Source organism: Puma concolor, chromosome D1 (genome assembly GCF_028749965.1).
Source record: "Puma concolor isolate L17-30 chromosome D1, mPumCon1.1.hap2, whole genome shotgun sequence".
Taxonomy (NCBI): domain Eukaryota; kingdom Metazoa; phylum Chordata; class Mammalia; order Carnivora; family Felidae; genus Puma; species Puma concolor.
In genome coordinates, this window is record NC_141676.1 from 5,231,342 (window position 1) to 5,250,401 (window position 19,060).

At 42.0% G+C, this 19,060-nt stretch overlaps 1 protein-coding gene across 2 annotated transcripts in view; it reads right to left on the reverse strand.

Annotated features, from left to right (window-relative positions):
- Window positions 1-18,455, reverse strand: part of KDM2A (lysine demethylase 2A) — a 116,150-nt gene extending 97,695 nt beyond the window's left edge. Inside the window, exons 1-2 of one of the 2 annotated variants that reach the window (XM_086676792.1) lie at window positions 18,316-18,455; window positions 16,975-17,099 (exon numbers count right to left, since the gene is read on the reverse strand). In XM_086676792.1, the coding sequence (XP_086532918.1) occupies window positions 16,975-17,016 (42 nt within the window). In that variant the 5' untranslated portion in view covers window positions 17,017-17,099; window positions 18,316-18,455. Of the gene's footprint in view, window positions 1-10,432; window positions 10,555-16,974; window positions 17,100-18,315 lie in introns of those variants that run through there. The other variant, XM_086676795.1, reaches the window with a different exon arrangement.
- Window positions 18,456-19,060: the final 605 nt, after the last annotated feature.

Genomic DNA, 19,060 nt, shown 5'->3' on the forward strand with positions numbered 1-19,060 from the left:
CATGAATGGGGGAGGGGCAGAGAGAGAGGGAGACACAGAATCCGAAACAGGCTCCAGGCTCTGAGCAGTCAGCACAGAGCACAACGCGGGGCTCGAACTCACGGACCGCGAGATCGTGACCTGAGCCGAAGTCGGATGCTTAACCGACTGAGCCACCCAGGCGCCCCTGTTTTTTTTCTTTAAAAAATTTTTAATGTTTATTTTTGAGAGAGAAAGAGAGAGAGAGATCATGAGCAGGGAAGGGGCATAGAGAGGCAGACACAGAATCCGAAGCAGGCTCCAGGCTCCGAGTGGTCAGCACAGAGCCTGACGTGGGGCTCGAACTCATCAGCTATGAGATCATGACCTGAGCCAAAGTTGGATGCTCAACCGACTGAGCCACACAGGCACCCTGAGAAAAGTTAAAACTTTTTTTTAAACTTATTTTTAAAAAAATAACTTTAGGGGCGCCTGGGTGGCGCAGTCGGTTAAGCGTCCGACTTCAGCCAGGTCACGATCTCCCGGTCCGGGAGTTCGAGCCCCGCGTCAGGCTCTGGGCTGATGGCTCAGAGCCTGGAGCCTGTTTCCAATTCTGTGTCTCCCTCTCTCTCTGCCCCTCCCCCGTTCATGCTCTGTCTCTCTCTGTCCCAAAAATAAATAAACGTTGAAAAAAATTAAAAAAAAAAAAAAAATAACTTTAGGGGCGCCTGGGTGGCGCAGTCGGTTAAGCGTCCGACTTCAGCCAGGTCACGATCTCGCGGTCCGTGAGTTCGAGCCCCGCGTCGGGCTCTGGGCTGATGGCTCAGAGCCTGGAGCCTGTTTCCCATTCTGTGTCTCCCTCTCTCTCTGCCCCTCCCCCGTTCATGCTCTGTCTCTCTCTGTCCCAAAAATAAATAAACGTTTGAAAAAAAAATTTAAAAAAAAAAAAAATAAATAAAATAAATAAATAAATAAATAAATAACTTTAAGGGGCACCTGGGTGGCTCAGTTGGTTGAGCGTCTGACTTCGGGTTAGGTCATGATCTCAGAGTTTGTGGGTCTAAGCCCTGCATCCGGCTCTGTGCTGACAGCTCAGAGCCTGGAGCCTGCTTCAGATTCTGTCTCCTTCTCCCTTTGCCCCTCCCCCATTCGTGTTCTGTCGCTTTCTCAAAAATACGTAAGCATTAAAAAAAATTTCTTTTAAATAACTTTAAGCTATGAAGCTTAAATTACAGTAACTATAATTTTTTTTTTTTGAACACGCAGAAAACAAACTAAAATAATTCCACTGGTTCTCAAACTTTACCATCTACCAGAATCACCTGGTGGGCTTATTGAACCCAGAGCGTCTGATTCAGTAAGTTTGGGGTAGTGCCTGAGAATGTATTTGTAACAAGCTCCCAGATGATGTGGTCAGGAGCACTTTGAAAACAACTAGTTTAAACAATTAGAACTGAGAAAGACCTCACAGATGAATAACATAAAGCCTGAATAACTACCACAGTCTTTCTGATTACCAATCTAAGGTTCTTTCCATTGTTAGGGTTCAGCTATTATGTTATAAATATTTCATGTATCTTTAGGAAGTGCAATTCTGTCCAATTCAACAGACATTTTTCTGAACACTTATATAAGACATGATCCTTGCCTTAAAGAAGTCTACTCTAGCTGGATGAAAAGAGACTCACTGTCAAATAATTACAACCCAAAGTGACTGGTCCCACAACAGAAATGCATGTAATGTGCCTCAGGAATGTAACTGAGGAGAACTCCAGAGAAGACTATCTGGGGACTTTGGAGGGTAATTAGGAGCGTACCAGGAGGACAGAACGGGGTGGGAGGGAGAGCATTTTAGAGATGCACATTCAGAGAAAAAAAAAAAAAAAATCTATCAAGCACCTACTGTGGACCAGACACCGTACTAAGTATGGGGATAAAACAGTGAGAAAAGGTATGGTAGTAGCCTTTAATGAGGCTTGCAATCTGAAAGGGAAACAAACAATAATTCAAGTAAACATAAAGTCGCAATTTTGATAAGGGTTATGCATAAGAGATATTTTATGAGAATGTATAACAGGAAGATCTAGTCAAAGAAATGCTTCCCTACAAAAAGGGTCTGAAGGATGGTACCTTGGCATTCTATACAACATGTTCAAACCTTTGTGCGTAAGAATGTTTGTAGACACTATTACTGTTAAAGTGAACACTGTGTCTCCTTTCAAAGTTCAAAGGAGGGATATTGGTAGGCTACTACTCAACTCTACAAGACAAAAAGACTGTCAATTAGCTTCTTCACACTGCCTGGCAATGACTATGAATACTCATGCCCATTATCTAGGAAACCCATTTCCCAATATCAACAAACAGGGGAACTTTACTAATTATGAAAATAGCCTGGTGAACACAGTATAAGAGCAAGGGTAACCAGATGGTCTTAAGAAATGAGTAGTGTGTTCCTTCTTTCTCTATCCAGTGACCATAACAAGTGAAGCAATCAGACATGGCAAATTCTTGTTCCTTGTCTCCCTTCTCTTTGATTCTGTTCTAAACATCACCCTCCTCATAACTGTGAGCACTCAACCACAGAATGGAATAGATTAATTTTATTACATTATGCTTTGTCTTCATAAAAAGTTAACCAACCAGCAATATGAGTCTTAATGATGTAAACAGTACTATGCTATGTATATGCCAGGGAAACCATGCCCTGTCCTCATGGAGCATACAATATAGACATAATTAAATTTTCTACCTTGGGGGCGCCTGGGTGGCTCAGTTGGTTGAGCAACCAACTTCAGCTCAGGTCATCATCTCACAGTTTGTGGGTTCGAGCCCCGCGTTGGGCTCTGTGCTGACAGCTCGGAACCTAGAGCCTGCTTCAGATTCTATGTCTCCCTCTCTCTCTGCCCCTCTCCAACTTGTGCTGTCTCTGTCTCTCTCTCAAAAGTAAGTAAACATAAAAAAATGTCTATCTTGTACACAGTTAGACATCATGAGAGATACGGAAAAAATTATGAGGATTCGAGAAAGAGGTTTCCTTCTACACATAGGACTAAGGAAGCAGTATCACAAATGAGCTTTAGAAGATGAGAACTAAAGGGGCACCTGGGTGGCTCCATCGGTTAAGTATCTGATTCCTGATTTCAACTCAGGCGTGATTTCAGGGTCGAGACTGAGTCCCGCATTGGGTTCCATGCTGAGCATGGAGCCTGCTTAGGATTCTAGAAAGAAGGAAAGAAAGACAGAAAGAAAGAGAAAAAGGATAAACTTTACCTTAAAAAAAAAAAAAATGAGAACTAGGGTAGAGACAAGGAGACAAAATAGCACAAGTGTGTGGGAAAAAAACAAGAAGGTAGCTTGGTTTGGCTGGAACATATATAAGTTAAGAGTAGCTAGTAAGACTATAGTCAATTAGGGCCTGAATATCAGGCTAAGGAGTTTGTGCCTACAATGGCAAACGCTTAAGTTAACCAAGCACTTATAAACAATTTCCAAAAAGTAAGTTTTATTTTCACTAATTCCACACATGAAAAATTAAAGTTCCCAGGGGTGCTTGGCTGGCTCAGTCGTAGAGCATACAATTCTTGATCATAGGATCACTGAGTTCAAGCCTCACATGGGGGGTAGAGTTTACTTAATAAAAAATAAAAATAATGATAAAGAAATGAAGTTAAAAAAAGGTAAGTTTAATAAGCTGAAATTCAAAGCCAGGTCACATGAACCAAAGCCTAGTGTCCCTCCCATACCACCAGTGACTACAGAATGGGAAAGCTACAGAGAATAGGAACAACACGATCAGAACCTTGGAGCATAAACATTAAGAAATGACGGAGGGACACCTGGCTGGCTGGCTGGCTCAGTCAGTAGAGCATCTGACTCTTAACCTTAGAGTCAGAATTCAAGCTCTACATTGGGCGTGAAGTCTACTTAAAAAATAAATAGTAAATAAAATTAAAATTTTTTTAATTTAGGGGTTCCTGAGTGGCTCAGTCGGTTAAGCGTCTGACTTCGGCTCAGGTCATGATCTCACGGTTCGTGAGTTCAGGCCCCGCGTTGGGCTCTGTGCTGATGGCTTGGAGCTTGGAGCCTGGAGCCTGGAGCCTGGAGCCTGGAGCCTGCCTCAGATTCTGTGTCTCCCTCTGTCTGTCCCTCTGCTGCTTGCACTCTGTCTCTCACATTGTCTCAAAAATAAATAAACATTAAAACAAATTTTAAAAAAAAAATTTTTTTTTAATTTAAATGGCAGTGGGAACTATCTAACAATGAATACTAGTAATTCATCGGGTCTTAGCTACTGATTAAACATGAAGGATAAAAGACAAAGGATTAATAGTTGATAACACCATTAAAAAAAAAAAAAGCAGTGGTCTCTTCCATCTTAAAATATAACACACAAAAACCTAAGAGAGCCTTCTCTGGATCCTACACTTTAACTTGTAGCTACAACCTGCTCCCCTTCTCTCTTCACAGCCAATGTCTCTAAATGTCTCCTCTTTCATGATGTTTAATGTAACATTTATCTGATGTGTTCTGCTCCCAAATGCCACTGAAACCCCTGTTTAGTCACCATTAACCTCTATGTTGCCAAATCCAATGAAAATCTCAGCCTCTGGGTAGCATCCACCTCACCTGACCACTGCCCTCCTGTTTTTTTACATTCTCAGTATGAAATGTTGTTTATGCAGCCCCTTCTTCTGTCATTTTCCTGACCTATAAAACTGAAATAAAAGCACCTTCTTCATAGTTATGAGCATTAAGTGAGTAAAAATACACTAATGCTTAACACGGTGCTTGATAAACAGTACCACAGTTTCCTGTCTTCCAAGATACCAGTCTCTCTTGATTTTCCTCATACTTTTCTGCACACCCCTACCCCCCGCAATACCTTTGTAAGCTTACTCCACGTCTACCCAACTTCATTGACCATACCTATGCCAACGAGACACAACAAACCCTTCCTGTGGCCAGAACCAGTTACCTACTCCACAGTTCTACCAGATGTCTCATAGGTATCTCACATTCAATCTATCCAAACTTACTCAAAACTGAGCTCATGTTCTTCCCTTCTATCTCCAGCCCTGCCCTTCCTTCAGTGTGCCCTATCTTGATAAAAGGACTACACCACAAGCCATTCACATGAGAAAACCTTGAGAGGCATGTTTACATGTACCCCCTTAAACCCACCCTCCCATGTATCCAAGGAACCAAAGTCCTATGATTCTATTTTCTAAATATTCCATAACCTCCCGAATTCCACTGCCCACATTCGCAACTATATTGCCGTCTTACCTCAATCACTGTAGTAGCCTCCTACTTGGCGTCATCAAATCCATTCTCCCTCCCTCCCTGATCCCTTCCCTATCCTGCAGCTGTTTATCAGTCCACCCATATTAGTCCTCTGATAAACTTCTGCCTTCCCACCATCTTCAAGATAAAGCCTTACTTGACCTGACCCCTGACTATCTTGTCAAGATTTTAACTCTCTCCTCCATCTACTTCTTTGCACTACACTAGCCTTTTTGGTCTTGCTTGGTTGGTAGGTTCTTCTTCAAACACATCAGATTCCTTCCAATCTCAGGGTTTCTGCATATGCTAATGACTTCCTTTTTGACTGGTTACCTCTTACCCTTCTGGTCTCAGTTTTACTTTTTAAGTTTACTTACTTTTGGGCGGTGGGGGGAGGTAGGGGCAGAGAAAGAGGGAGACCAAGGATCCAAAGCCGGTTCCATGCTGACAGTGGAGAGCCCAACACATGAACCGCAAGATCATGACCTGAACTGAAGTCGGGCGCTTATGCCCAACTGAGCCATCCAGGAGCCCCCAGGTCTCAGTTTTAAAGGCTTTCTCAGGAAAAGTGTTCTCTGATGCCTCCTCCCACTCCTGAAGTTTAGATTAGGTCACCTTATTATATATTCTCACTGCATCCTATATTTACCTTTGTAGTCCTTTGCATAACTATAATTGACATTACTAGCAGAAATATTTAATTACTGACTTCCCCACCGGACTGTAAGCTTCATGACAAAAGGACCATGCCTGTCTTGCTCATCACTGTATCCCAGTGTCTTTGTTTGGTGTCTGACACAAAGTTATAATATTTTCTCATTCATACCACAGGATTTTACATTAGCTGGTCCCTCTACCCAGAGCTCTTTTGACACAGATTTGGTCCCCTAAGCCCTTGAACTTCACAAGAATGACTCCACACATCCTTCAGGTCTCAGTCACAAAATGCCATCTTCTCAGGGAGCCTTTCGTGATCATCTAATCTCAAGGAGCAATCCTTACCCTAATAAGTACAGATGACCCTTGAACGACATGGGTTTGAACTGCATGGGTTCACCTACATGCAGATTTTTTCTGATCAACATAGCACAGTATTGTAGATGTATTTTCTCTTCCTTATGATTTTCTTTACATTTTCTCTAACTTACTTTATCATAAGAATACAACAGGGGTGCCTGGGTGGTTGGTTCAGCTGGTTGAGCGTCTTAATTTCAGCTTAGGTCATGAGCTCACAGTTCGTGGGATCGAGCCCTGCATCAGGGTCTGCACTGGTAGCATGGAGTCTGCTTGGGATTCTCTCTCTCTGCCCCCACTCCTGCTCATATTCACATGCATGTGTGTGCACACTGTCTCTCAAACACTTAAAAAGAGAATACAACATATATATAACATACAAAACTTATGTTAATTGACTATGTTGCAGGAAGGCTTCCAGTCAAAATAGGCTATTACGACTTAAAGTGTTTGGGGAGTCACTAGTTACACATGGATTTTCAACTGTGCAGAGGGTCACTGCCCCTAGCCCCCATGTTGTCCCAGGCTCAACTGTATTTCATCAACTTCTTAATTTCTTCAAAGCAATCAGCACTATTTGAAAGCACAGTATTTGGAAGTTCTAAAAAGTAAGGCCCAAGTAGCTGGCACAGTGAAAGCACTGAACAAACATTTATGCGAATGAATCTCCTGAATGAGAAAAGATTACCTGGGGAACACCCAAAGTTCAGCAACAAAACGTATACAAACTGTCCTTCAACAAAGTAGAAAAAGAGGCAGTACAGTTTAGAAGGCTTGGTAGCCAGACTGCCCACTTTGGATCCTGACTCTTACTCTTGTTGGCTGGATAACCTAACCTCAGACAAGTTACTTAATTGTACTTGCCTCAGTTTCCAAACCAGAAAATGGGAATCACAGAACCTATCTCAAAGGGTTGCTGAGAATTAAGTCAGTTATATGTGTAAAGTGCAGCACCAAGCACACAGTATGCACTCAATTAATGTGTACTATTATCCATCAGATCGGACTTTTTCCTACCTTGTTTTAAATACACAGGGTGACTTTTCCTTTATCTTATCCACTCAAAAAGGCTCACCATTTTTGTTTGTTCACCACACAACTCCAAGGGCACCTTTCAGATAGATTCAGATATCTGAATGGCACCTTTGGGAATTGTGCAACATGGTAGCACCATCCTCAAGTTCTGGCAACCCCCTCCCCCTGGATTATGATGATCAGAAGATAAAGATGATCAAAAGACACAAGAAACAGAGAAGTACTTTGGAAACTATGAAAGTACTACACAGTGATCACTGTATTTATGAATCTACAGTCTCTTGAAGTCACTGTCAGAAACAAGGGTGTGTTGGCCAGATTACCGCCCTGACCGGAAAGAGTTCCTAGCTTCCATGATCCATGGATATAAAGAGATAGATTAAGGTTGGGGCTACCCTGAATTCACACTGAGGGCCACAACCAGCTCATGAAGTTGTTTCTTAAGAATGGTCATAGGGTATTGAGCTACAGGGCAATTCATTATATTTCAATATTTGCTCACATCAATACCACAGCTTTTATCTCATTTTTCTATCCTTCAAAGAGAATATCAAAAGGAAATTTCTTGTTGTAAATTATTGATCTCAAGACAGTGCATACTTACTTACTTTGGTTATCCAAATAAGCTGATTTCAAGATAAATTAAAAGGAGTATTAAACTGGCACCTGGGTTGAGGATTTTCCATAACCATTTAGTTTTTGACAATTGACAACAAAACCCTTCATACTTACTTTGGGCAAAGCCCTAGGGAAACGCAGTTTGAGAAGGCTTTTGAAATGTTCTGTGTTAGACTTAAAACTCTTAAGATTAACAGCAGAAAATCAGGATGGAAACATAGAACCTATCTACTGGATATTTCTCTTTAAATCAGGGTTTTCAATCTCACACTGTTGACATTCTGGACTAGATAATCCTCCTCTGTGGGGGGTTGAGCTGTGCGTTTAGGATATTTTAACAGCATCCTTGGCCTCTACTCACTAGAATACCAGTAGTACTTCCCTAATCTGACAATCAAAAATGTCTCCAGGGGCACCTGGGTGGCTCAGTTGGTTAAGCATCCAACTTCAGCTCAGGTCATGATCTCACAGTTCATGGGTTCAAGCCCCATGTCAGGCTCTGTGCTGACACCTCCTCGGAGCCTAGAGCCTGCTTCAGATTCTGTGTCCCCCTCTCTCTCTGACCCTCCCCTGCCCACACTCTGTCTCTCTCTCTCAAAAATAAATAAACATTAAAAAAAAATGTCTCCTGATATTGCCAACTATCCCAAAGAGGCAAACTCACACCCAGTCGAGAACCCTTGCTTTAAGTAATCTGTTCCAATTTTCTAAAACATCTACCCAATATTCTCTCCTCTCCCTTTCAAAACTCCTTCCTTTGGGGCACCTGGGTGGCTCAGTCGGTTGAGCTTCCGACTTCGGCTCAGGTCAAGATCTCACGGTCTGTGAGTTCGAGCCCCATGTCTGGCTCTGTGCTGACAGCTCAGAGCCTGGAGCCCGCTTCAGATTCTGTGTCTCCCTCTCTCTCTGACCCTCCCCCACTCATGCTCTGTCTCTCTCTGTCTCAAAAATAAATACACATTAAAAAAAATTTAAAGGGGCGCCTGGGTGGCTCAGTCGGTTGAGCGTCCGACTTCGGCTCAGGTCATGATCTCGCAGTTCATGAGTTCAAGCCCCACGTCGGGCCCTGGTGCTGACAGCTCAGAGCCTGGAGCCTGCTTTAGATTCTGTGTCCCCCTTTCTTACCACCCCACCCCTGCTTGTGCTCTGTCTCTCTCTGTCTTTCAAAAATGAATAAACATAAAAAAAAATTTAAAAAATTTAAAACTCCTTCCTGATCTTCCTAATAACCCAGACTTAATCCCAGGGTCCACCTTAATTCTTCATTCGCCTCCCAAATTCTCAGAAATCCCTAAGTACAATTCCCTCTATGACAGGTCAGTTCTCTTGTTGAAACAGCTGGTGATTAAGATGATACTGAAACTCAGCACTTGTGATCCCCAATCAAGCACTTTTTTCCATCATAACATGCTGCTAGCCATCAGTCACCAAGTTTTGTGAGTCCTTCATTTTTCCTCCCTTTCTGTTTCTATTAACTATTCCCCAGAACAGTGGTTCTCAAACTTCTGCATGTATCAGAATCACCTGGCCTGTTAAAGCACAAATTGCTGGGCCCCAACACAGGGTTTCTAATACAGTAAATACAGAGCAGGGTCCCCCAAATTTGCATTTCTAACATGTTCCCAGATACCCAGATAATGCTGATGCTGCTGGTGAGGGAACCACACTTGGAGAACCACTGCCCTAGAGCTCAGATACCTATCACCTTAAGAGATAACTTATTTCGGGGCACCTGGGTGGCGCAGTCGGTTAAGCGTCCGACTTCAGCCAGGTCACGATCTCGCGGTCCATGAGTTCGAGCCCCGCGTCAGGCTCTGGGCTGATGGCTCAGAGCCTGGAGCCTGTTTCCGATTCTGTGTCTCCCTCTCTCTCTGCCCCTCCCCCGTTCATGCTCTGTCTCTCTCTGTCCCAAAAATAAATAAACGTTGAAAAAAAAAAAAAAGAGATAACTTATTTCAATATTCTTTTGGACACATCCCAGACCTGAAACTGCAAAAATATTACTCCTAAAACACCACTTTGATCAAATTGCTATTTGATTAAAAACAAACCACAACTGGGGCGCCTGGGTGGCGCAGTCGGTTAAGCGTCCGACTTCAACCAGGTCACGATCTCGCGGCCCGTGAGTTCGAGCCCCGCATCAGGCTCTGGGCTGATGGCTCAGAGCCTGGAGCCTGTTTCCGATTCGGTGTCTCCCTCTCTCTCTGCCCCTCCCCCGTCCATGCTCTGTCTCTCTCTGTCCCAAAAATAAATAAACGTTGGAAAAAAAAAAAAAAAAACTGAAAAAAAAAAACAAACCACAACTTCCAATGGCTCTCTATGGTCCATACCTGGCCTTCATAATTGTTTAAAGTATGTTCCCAACATTATGAACAGTGCCTCCCAAAACAAATCTACTTTAGTCCTATGAATCTAATGAGCATCCTCAGGATAGGCCTAAGAAGTGTCCCACTCCATAGTAAAGCTTATGCTGTCTTTACCTCCTGTAAGGCCACCCTCTTCCCTCCTCCTCTCTACCTACCTGAAGGAGGCCTTCACCACTGTATCTGCCAAAACCACTCGCTTGGTCACTATCTGCTGCCTTCTATCTTTATGGTTTAAGTTTTTACCAAGTACTCACAGATAGAGAAAACCCCCAAGAACCTAAAATTTAAAACAGAAAACAATGATATGAGTGACATGCATAAATAAAAGGCTTGACATACACACAAACTGCACAAATACTGCTGTTTTAATAGATCAAGTGCAATAAGCTCAAAGTTCACAAAAAGAATGTGCCAACTTTTTCTAAACATGATAAAACACTGACTGTCAAATATTTGTAGCTATCTCATTTAGGATGTTAGGATCTGTGAGGGAAGAAATTTTAAAAGCAGTTTCAAAAAACGAGAAAGTACTTAGTCTGCAACTTTCTACAACAGGAGTGGCTATCATTTGTTTTCTGTATGAGATAACACTGCTAGAAAGATGACAAGGTGTGACACAAGAAACATGGGGTTCAAGGTCTGGTTCCATTCCTCACCAACTTTGTGATCTTGGCCAAGTCACAGGCTAAAGGTTCCATTTCCATTAAAAAAAAAAAAAAAAAGTTTAAAACTATACCATCTACCTTATAGGCAGTTTTGAGAATTAAATAAGGTAATGTATATGAAAGAACTCAGCCTAGTATGTGGCTCATAAATGCTTACTGAATTCTAACATTTGTTGACATAAAAGCACAAAGCAACAATATAGGATTATTCCAAAAATGAGATTACACAGAGCAAATTAATGAAAACTACAGTCAAGGATGTCCACTTCCCAAGAAGAAAAAAAAGACTTTTTTTAACGTTTATTTATTTTGAGAGAGAGAGCGAGCAAGCAGGGGAGGGGCAGAGGGAGAGAGAGAATCACAAGCAGGCTCCATGCACAGAGCCTGACATGGGGCTTGATCTCATGATCCATGAGATCGTGACTTGAGCCAAAATCAAGAGTTGGATGCTTAACTGACTGACCCACCCAGGCGCCCCCAAGAAGAAAAATTTTGCAGGACATAAAATAATGCCATGTCTCTCTGTATGGTATACAGTAAATATATCAATTCTTTGGCTTAATGATCAAAACCAAAACTTGAGAATAACACAAACACCATCACTTGCAACTTTGCAACTTTAAGGTTATCTAAAAGCCAGCTAAAACCTTGAAATAGAAGATTTAGGACAGGATTAGAGGTAGGAGAACTTAAAATTCAGAATGAGCTTTTAAAGTTAACATTTTTTCATTGGTAATGGCCCAAACACTATAAATATGTAAATATGTTCATCTGGGATGTGTGCTAAGCATAACAATATATATACAGATATTACATATATATACATATATACGTATATGTATATATATTATATCTGTATATATATCGTCATAGCTTAAAGCTTCTGGTTCGAGGCGCCTGGGTGGCTCAGTTGATTAAGCATCTCACTCTTGATATCAGCTTAGGTCATGATCTCATGGTTGTGAGATTGAGCCTCACGTCCATGCTCAGCGTGGAGCCTGCTTGGGATTCTCTCTATCCCTCTACCACTCATTCTCTCTCTCAAAAGTAGCTTCTGGTTCTATGTACACTGCAAGACATACCCAGGTATTTGGCTCATCCCCAGTCACCAAATTCTCCTCCATTCCAGTGGCTTATTCCTAGCACTCAAGAAATTGGTAGCAAAGAAAAGTATTTATCAGGGCTTTCAACAACATCAACAAATACTTATTGAGCCCTTTCTGTGTTGTAGATGGAGTACTTTCTCTTTTTTTTGAGGCTACTTATTGAGCACTTTCTATGTGTAAGGCACTATTTGAAGCATCCAGTATATACCATAAACAAAAAGAAAGTCTCAACTCTCAAGGAGCATATACTCCAAAGGAGAGAGATGCACAAACAAACAAGTATGGTACTGATTAGTGCTCAGCAAAATAAAACAAGAGAAAGTGATAGGGCTTAAATACAGTCCTCATTATGTGTCCCTAAAATATAGCTTACTGTGGAAGACTGATGCATAAGAATAAAGAATTAGCTCCCTCATTATTTGCATTTTGAATCACCCAAAAAATGGGCAACAAGTTTTTCCTACATCATCAGTAAGGAGGCTGCAACACTCGGAACAATGTACTCCTCCACCAACACAGTTGAAGGTTAAGTCTAATGAAATAATTATAAGTAAGCAAATTCAACAATTTAGATCGTCTTAATTTTTTTCCAGTTGTTAACAGTATGATACTTTCATGCTAGGAAAAAAAAATGGCTTAAAACTAGGATTTTATTTTGCCTAGTCCATTCTTGGTCAGAATAGACCTTAGTGTGGTCAGAAAGACCACTCATTCAGAGTAGGACTGTTTGCAAAAGGGATGATCTGGTAACTGCGGCTGAATCTGGGAAGACAATTTTTAAGGGTAACCCAAAGAATGGTGAGAATATCACTAGGGCTCCAGTGCCCCGAGTTTCTTACAAAAGATAAATGATTTAGCTGTTTCGAAGAAAACCGTATGTTGGGAACATTAACAGTACTGAACATCCAATAGTATAAGAACATCCTTTAGAATATCTCTTAATGTCATCATCAAGATTGACAAGCAAACTGAATTCTCAAGTAAATCGACAACTCCTTCTTCAGATAACACCACTAGACTTAGGCGAATTCAGGAGGAAAAATATTCAGGTTACATAATTTCTTTTACCAGGAAGTATACTGTCTTCACTTTCTTTTACAATGATTTAGGTGTCCGTTTGTTTCTACAATTGCCTTTGGCAGAAGCTAATGAATTTTTTCCATACTAAATGTAACAATGTGTACAAAATATTATACACGTTGAAGGCACATATCATAATCCAGTGTATTAAAATATTTAACAAGGGCCATCTCTTCCAATAAAAGTGGAAAAAGTCCCATGTTAAAGTGATACTACATAGCATAGAAATCTTAAGCATTTAAATGCACATTATTTTGCCCTTGATTTTCTATGCAATAATAAGGATTGCTCTGGATTGGTATGATTTTAGAAACCTGAAAGATCATTATAATTGCTAAGGATTTAACTTAACATTTTAGATTAAGAAACTGTAAGATATTATACTGAACATTCTCTACAAATAAATACTTAAATACACATGGACAGTAACAAACATCCAAAACTGCTCCAACACTTTGGCTCGTGAAATCAAATGGGAAAAAAAAAGTTCCATCTTCAGTACTTGTCAATATTTCTCAATAAGGTTCTCCATCTAAATTTACCAGAAACACAGAAATAAATCCTCTTTACCTCAGGACAACCAAATACCCACCCATCGCCAACACTGAAGCTTCTATCCCTCTCACTGGACTACCCTTTCAAGTGGATCAATTTGCCTTAGAGATCTATCTGGCTTTGTTCTAGGAATCTATACACAAAACTACTGATCTTCTCATTAAAAAACAAAACAAAACAATGTCTTGCTTAGGAATAATCAAACATTGTTCGCCCACCCTTGTCATTTCCTACTCTGCAAAACAAGCATTCTCGCTCCAGAAAGTAAAGTAGAGCAAATATCCCAAATGTACTACATACACACCATCTTCAAAGGTACAATTTCTCTTCCACATGTAATAGTAAACAGATTGGCAAAAGGCATGCCATTTTTTTTAAACGAGCTGTTTCTGACTTTAAAAAATGACAAAGAGGGGGCGCCTGGGTGGCGCAGTCGGTTGAGCGTCCGACTTCAGCCAGGTCACGATCTCGCGGTCCGTGAGTTCGAGCCCCGCGTCAGGCTCTGGGCTGATGGCTCAGAGCCTGGAGCCTGTTTCCGATTCTGTGTCTCCCTCTCTCTCTGCCCCTCCCCCGTTCATGCTCTCTCTCTCTCTCTCTGTCCCAAAAATAAATAAACGTTGAAAAAAAAAAAAAATGACAAAGAGGATACAAACATAATCAAAACTTGCCAAATTCAGCCTATGCACTTGAGAAATAGCTATATCATCAGCAAAAAGCACTGATATGATCTATTGTTAGATCATTACTATTAACAGTATTCTTACTAATAAAAATACAACTTTTTTTTCTTAAAGATAGGTAAAAGGTCCAAAATACAAAAAAGTCATTCCAAAATGAGTCTAGACTCAGGCTTTTAATACTGGTATTCTGTTCTCTCTCTCAAGAGGCTACTTTGAAGGTATATCACAGAGGGATGCCTATTTAGGTTTTGTCCCCTAAAACAACATGGAAGTAACATTTAAAAACACTATAATCAACGTACTAGATAATTCCATTCAATCTGACAAATATATATTATACGAGACCATGCAAATTTGAATCACTAAGCCAAATAAGTAAACCTGTCATTTGTCTCTTTCAAACTTTATCCTCTATGACCAACAACTGCAAAACAAAAATAAGTTCTACACTTTAGCCTAAGGACAAGGTGTTAAAAAATAGTTAACTACTATAAAAATCAGCCTTTATAGTCTTAAAATTCCTCAAGTAAGATCTAACTTAATCAATGTTGGATCAACAGGAGCACTCACCAGAAAGAGAGAGAGAGAGAGAGAGAGAGGGAGAGACATGAAGTTTGGTAGGCAAACTTGTCACTCAAATAAGCTGCCAACATGCTCTCACATCAAAAATTATGGTATAGAAGGGATTTACACTTCAGATATAATTTGGTCATGTAATCTTAGAAAGGAAAATACATGGGACGCCTGGGTGGCTCAGCTGGTTAAGCATCCGACTTCAGCTCAGGTCATGATCTCACAGTTAGTGAGTCTGAGCCTTGCGCCGCAGAGCTCTGTGCGGACAGTGAGGAGCCTGGAGCCTGGAGCCTGCTTCGGATTCTGCGTCTCCCTCTCTCTCTGCCCCTCCCGTGTGTGTGCGAGCTCTCTCTAAAATACATGAACATTTAAAAAAACTTAAAAAAAAAAAAAAAAGGAAAACAGACATCAGTCACTCTAAACTTCAGAATTATCACCCAAAATTCTAAATAAGAGCCCCCAAAATACCTGATGTACCCTCTTATACAACACTGCTACAACAGCACATGAACCAAAAGAAAAAATATGCTAGATAAGGAAAGGGTTAATGTGTGCAACAGGTAGCACTTTATGATTTAAAAAAAAAAAAAAACAAAAAACTTGCCAGGACAAAAGTCAAGATTCCTTGGATCTCCTCACTGCTACCTCCCTATCTTAAAAATGTTAAAAAATGTGAAGAACTTTTGCTAGCTGAAGAAAAGGCTCTTCCTTTGAAAGACTGGATCCCAAGATCCAAGATCCCTCAGGTATTTATGTAACAGCTCAACAATTCTTACAGGCCTGACATGATACAAATGAATTCCCCATATAGAGCTGGGAATAATCACCTGGGAAGAGAATTTTGCAGCATCCTTTCTTCTACGTTCCCAAAGCTTAAGAAATGTCAAAACAAAAACCAATCCTTAGCACACAAAATTTCACTACTGATACACGTAGTTTATTTCTAAAAGCTAAAGAAATGTATTCTCAATACACGAATTGGGAGACAAGAGGCAAATCTCTGAAGTAAGACTTGCCAGAACATACGCCTGCTAGATATACTTGCCAATGCACTCCACACCTTTGTAAGAGTCACGTTTAAAAAAAGAAAAAGTAGCCTTTTCTCAAAAAGAGTGGAGATCATCAGAAAATAGATTATAGAATCACTCTTCCCCACCCCCCCCAAATTCAGTCTAAAATGCAGACCTAAAGAAGACCACCACAAATTCCTTCAGTAATCTTCTAGGTCTTTCAGTTTACCAAAATTCACACAGTACAGACAATTCTTTGCTTTTCCCCAAACCTTACTCTACAGACACAAATTCAAATTTCTGAAATATATGGTGAGAATATTAATAAAGTTCTCTTTCACTAGGAAATACCAAAATCAAATTCTTAAACTCCAATAGGGAAACCCTGAAAGTAGGTCTTAAAGCAGCAAGCATTCATATGCACACACAAGGAAATTCCCTCCAAATCATTACTAAGTAAAAATTTCTTTCAACAAGATGCATCTCATATTTCCCTCCCAAAAATACAAAACACAGAACTTTTGGTATTCCACATTTTCACTCAGTCCCCACCAACCCTCTAAACCTATCAGTATTACTTGTGCGTTAAAAAATAAAAATAAAAATCCATAGTTCTACTCCCCAGCTCAAAGCCACAAATCCTGACACACCATAATCTACAAAATGATATAGAACTATCCTTCCTCAGTTTCACCCCTAAGATTTACATTCGAATCTAACTTAATCAGATTACGTATCAGTATTGCAAAATTAGTAATCCTTGTCACGCTGTAATCCACAAAATCCTTTGATTTACAATAGTTTGTATAGAAATTAAGACTACATATACAAGTCCATTTCCAAACAGGATGAGTAGTATTAAGGCTCTAACTGCTTGGCCTAAAAACCAAATGAATATACCTTCTTTCCTCTGGTACACAGGAAAGCCACCTGAAAAGTTTTAATGATAGTAGGTTCACAAATAGAAACAAAATAGTTATTGTGCTTCAAAATTGGAAAAAAAAAAAAAAAGAGGATAAAATACTAACCAATCTCTGGCTGTAACGAATCCTTTCTTCTTCGGGTTCCATCTCTCACTCTTCTGTTGAAATTACTGTAAAGAAACCACTCCAGGGCTGCCTTCCTCTTCCTCCTTAGGAACCAGATTGCAACACTAAAGAATAATGATATGAGCAGAGATGAGAACTCATCCTCAAACTCAAGCTTTCTTTCAGAGAAAGAAGATTTAAGATATGTGTAAGTTAAAGGCTGACAAATCTGGTTCCTCTTCATCAGTCTGAGACCCCTCTGCTCTCGGGCAAGTGGTTCCATGTCATGACCAACGTTAATCACGTTACAACTGTCCGAGGCCTAGGCAAAAGGAGGTGATGCTGGTTTCAGTTCCTGGTGGATGGGCCACACCACTGTTTCTCCCCACAGGACTACAATCAGCAAGCCTCCCCTTGATGGCAGCGATAGCAAAAAAAAAAAAAAAAAAAAAAAAAAAAAAAGAGGTGGGGGGAGACTTTTATCTGTAGAGAGCTGACCAGGTGAAGCAGGCACTGAACTAATCCAGATCCCAATCAAATTAGTTCTCTCTCAATGGTAATTAGAAACTAAAGGGGGGGGGGGAGGGAGACTACATAAAAAGAGGACAAGAAATCAGGATTTAAAGAAAGATTCCAAAACAATTTCCCATACCCCTCTAGTAAAGCCGTACACAATCGTCGCCTTCCTTCCCAGACTCCCTGGATCTTTTCATTCCCAAACCAACACTCCACCCCAACCAAGATGTGTACAACTCCGAAACAAATTCAAGAGAGTTGCATATCAGGTTCAAAAATTCCATTAGATCCTTTGGGATAAAGTAATAAAATGAGCGAATCCATCCAGAGAAATAAGTAAAATACATCTTTTCCAAAAATTACGATCGGTTTGCACCACGGTCGATATATAATACCAAGAAAGGTTTTTCTTTTTTCTAAATATTCTCAAGGATAATGGCTTCCATAGGGAACGCAGATTTTTTTCCTCCTTTTTGTAACTACATTACAGCCACGTTAATAGCATCCTTTCAAAACTGCTCGAAGACCAGAGGACCCAATGACACAGTTTGCAAGAGCAGTTGGTGGCAGAGCCCTCCTAGAGGAAGCCCTTGTCCCAAGTCGGGAGGGAAAGAAACCGTGTTTGCACCCCCTGGGCGAGTGTCGCCCGGGACTGAGAGCAGCCAGGGCCGGCCAGGAAAATGGCAAATCTCGCCGGGATCCCCGAAAGGAAAGGCGTTTCAATGGTTCACCCATCGGAAAAAGAAATAGAAACTTTACATTAAGACTTTAGATACCACGGTGAACCAAACTTCCAGGGGGGGGGGCGCGGAGGGGGAATCTCACCGGGGATTTTGCTCGTGAGTTCTTGTCCAAGTGAGAAGTAAAAGATTCCAAAAACTGAGAGGAAAAATTAAATCCCAAACGTCGTCTTCGGTTTTTTCCGTGGATCGACCCACTATCCAGAGAGGGTCAGGGCGACCCGGAAAAGAGGAAACAGTTGCTGAATCAAACCTCCTCTTCAGGCTTCGGAGACCAGCAGTCGGAGGCGTCAGGAGAGGGGAGCGCGACCCCTCGGCGCCGAGCCCGGGGCGCCCCCGCCTCCCCCGGGCCAGCGGTCAGCAGCCCGAGCCCGAGCCCCGAGCCAGCCCCGGCCGCGGGGAGCGCCCTCTTCGCCGTGCCCTAGGCAAGCAGCCGCCCGGCCGCCTCCGGAGCCCAGGAGCGGCGGCCGATCAGCTGAGACCGGCCGGCCCGAGGTTCCCCGCGCCGCCCCGGCCCCCCGGAACGCGGGCCCCGGCCCCGGGGGGCGGAGAGGGCGGGAGCGGCGCGGCGCGCCGGGCTGGGGGCCCGGGCTCCCCTCGCGTCTCCCCCTCAGCCGGGGCTCCGCGCTGCGGGACGAGCCCCCGGCTACTCCCCAGTCGCAGAGGAGGGACTCCGGGGGATGGGCCCCCTGGCGTTGCCCCTCCTCCCGGAGCGCCCCCTGCCCAGGATAGACGGAGCGGCGACAGGCCCGGCCGCTGGGAAGGTGCTCTGCGAGCCGCAGCCTCCGCCGCCGCCGCCGCTGCCGCCGGGGAGGGGTGTTGTTTCCCTC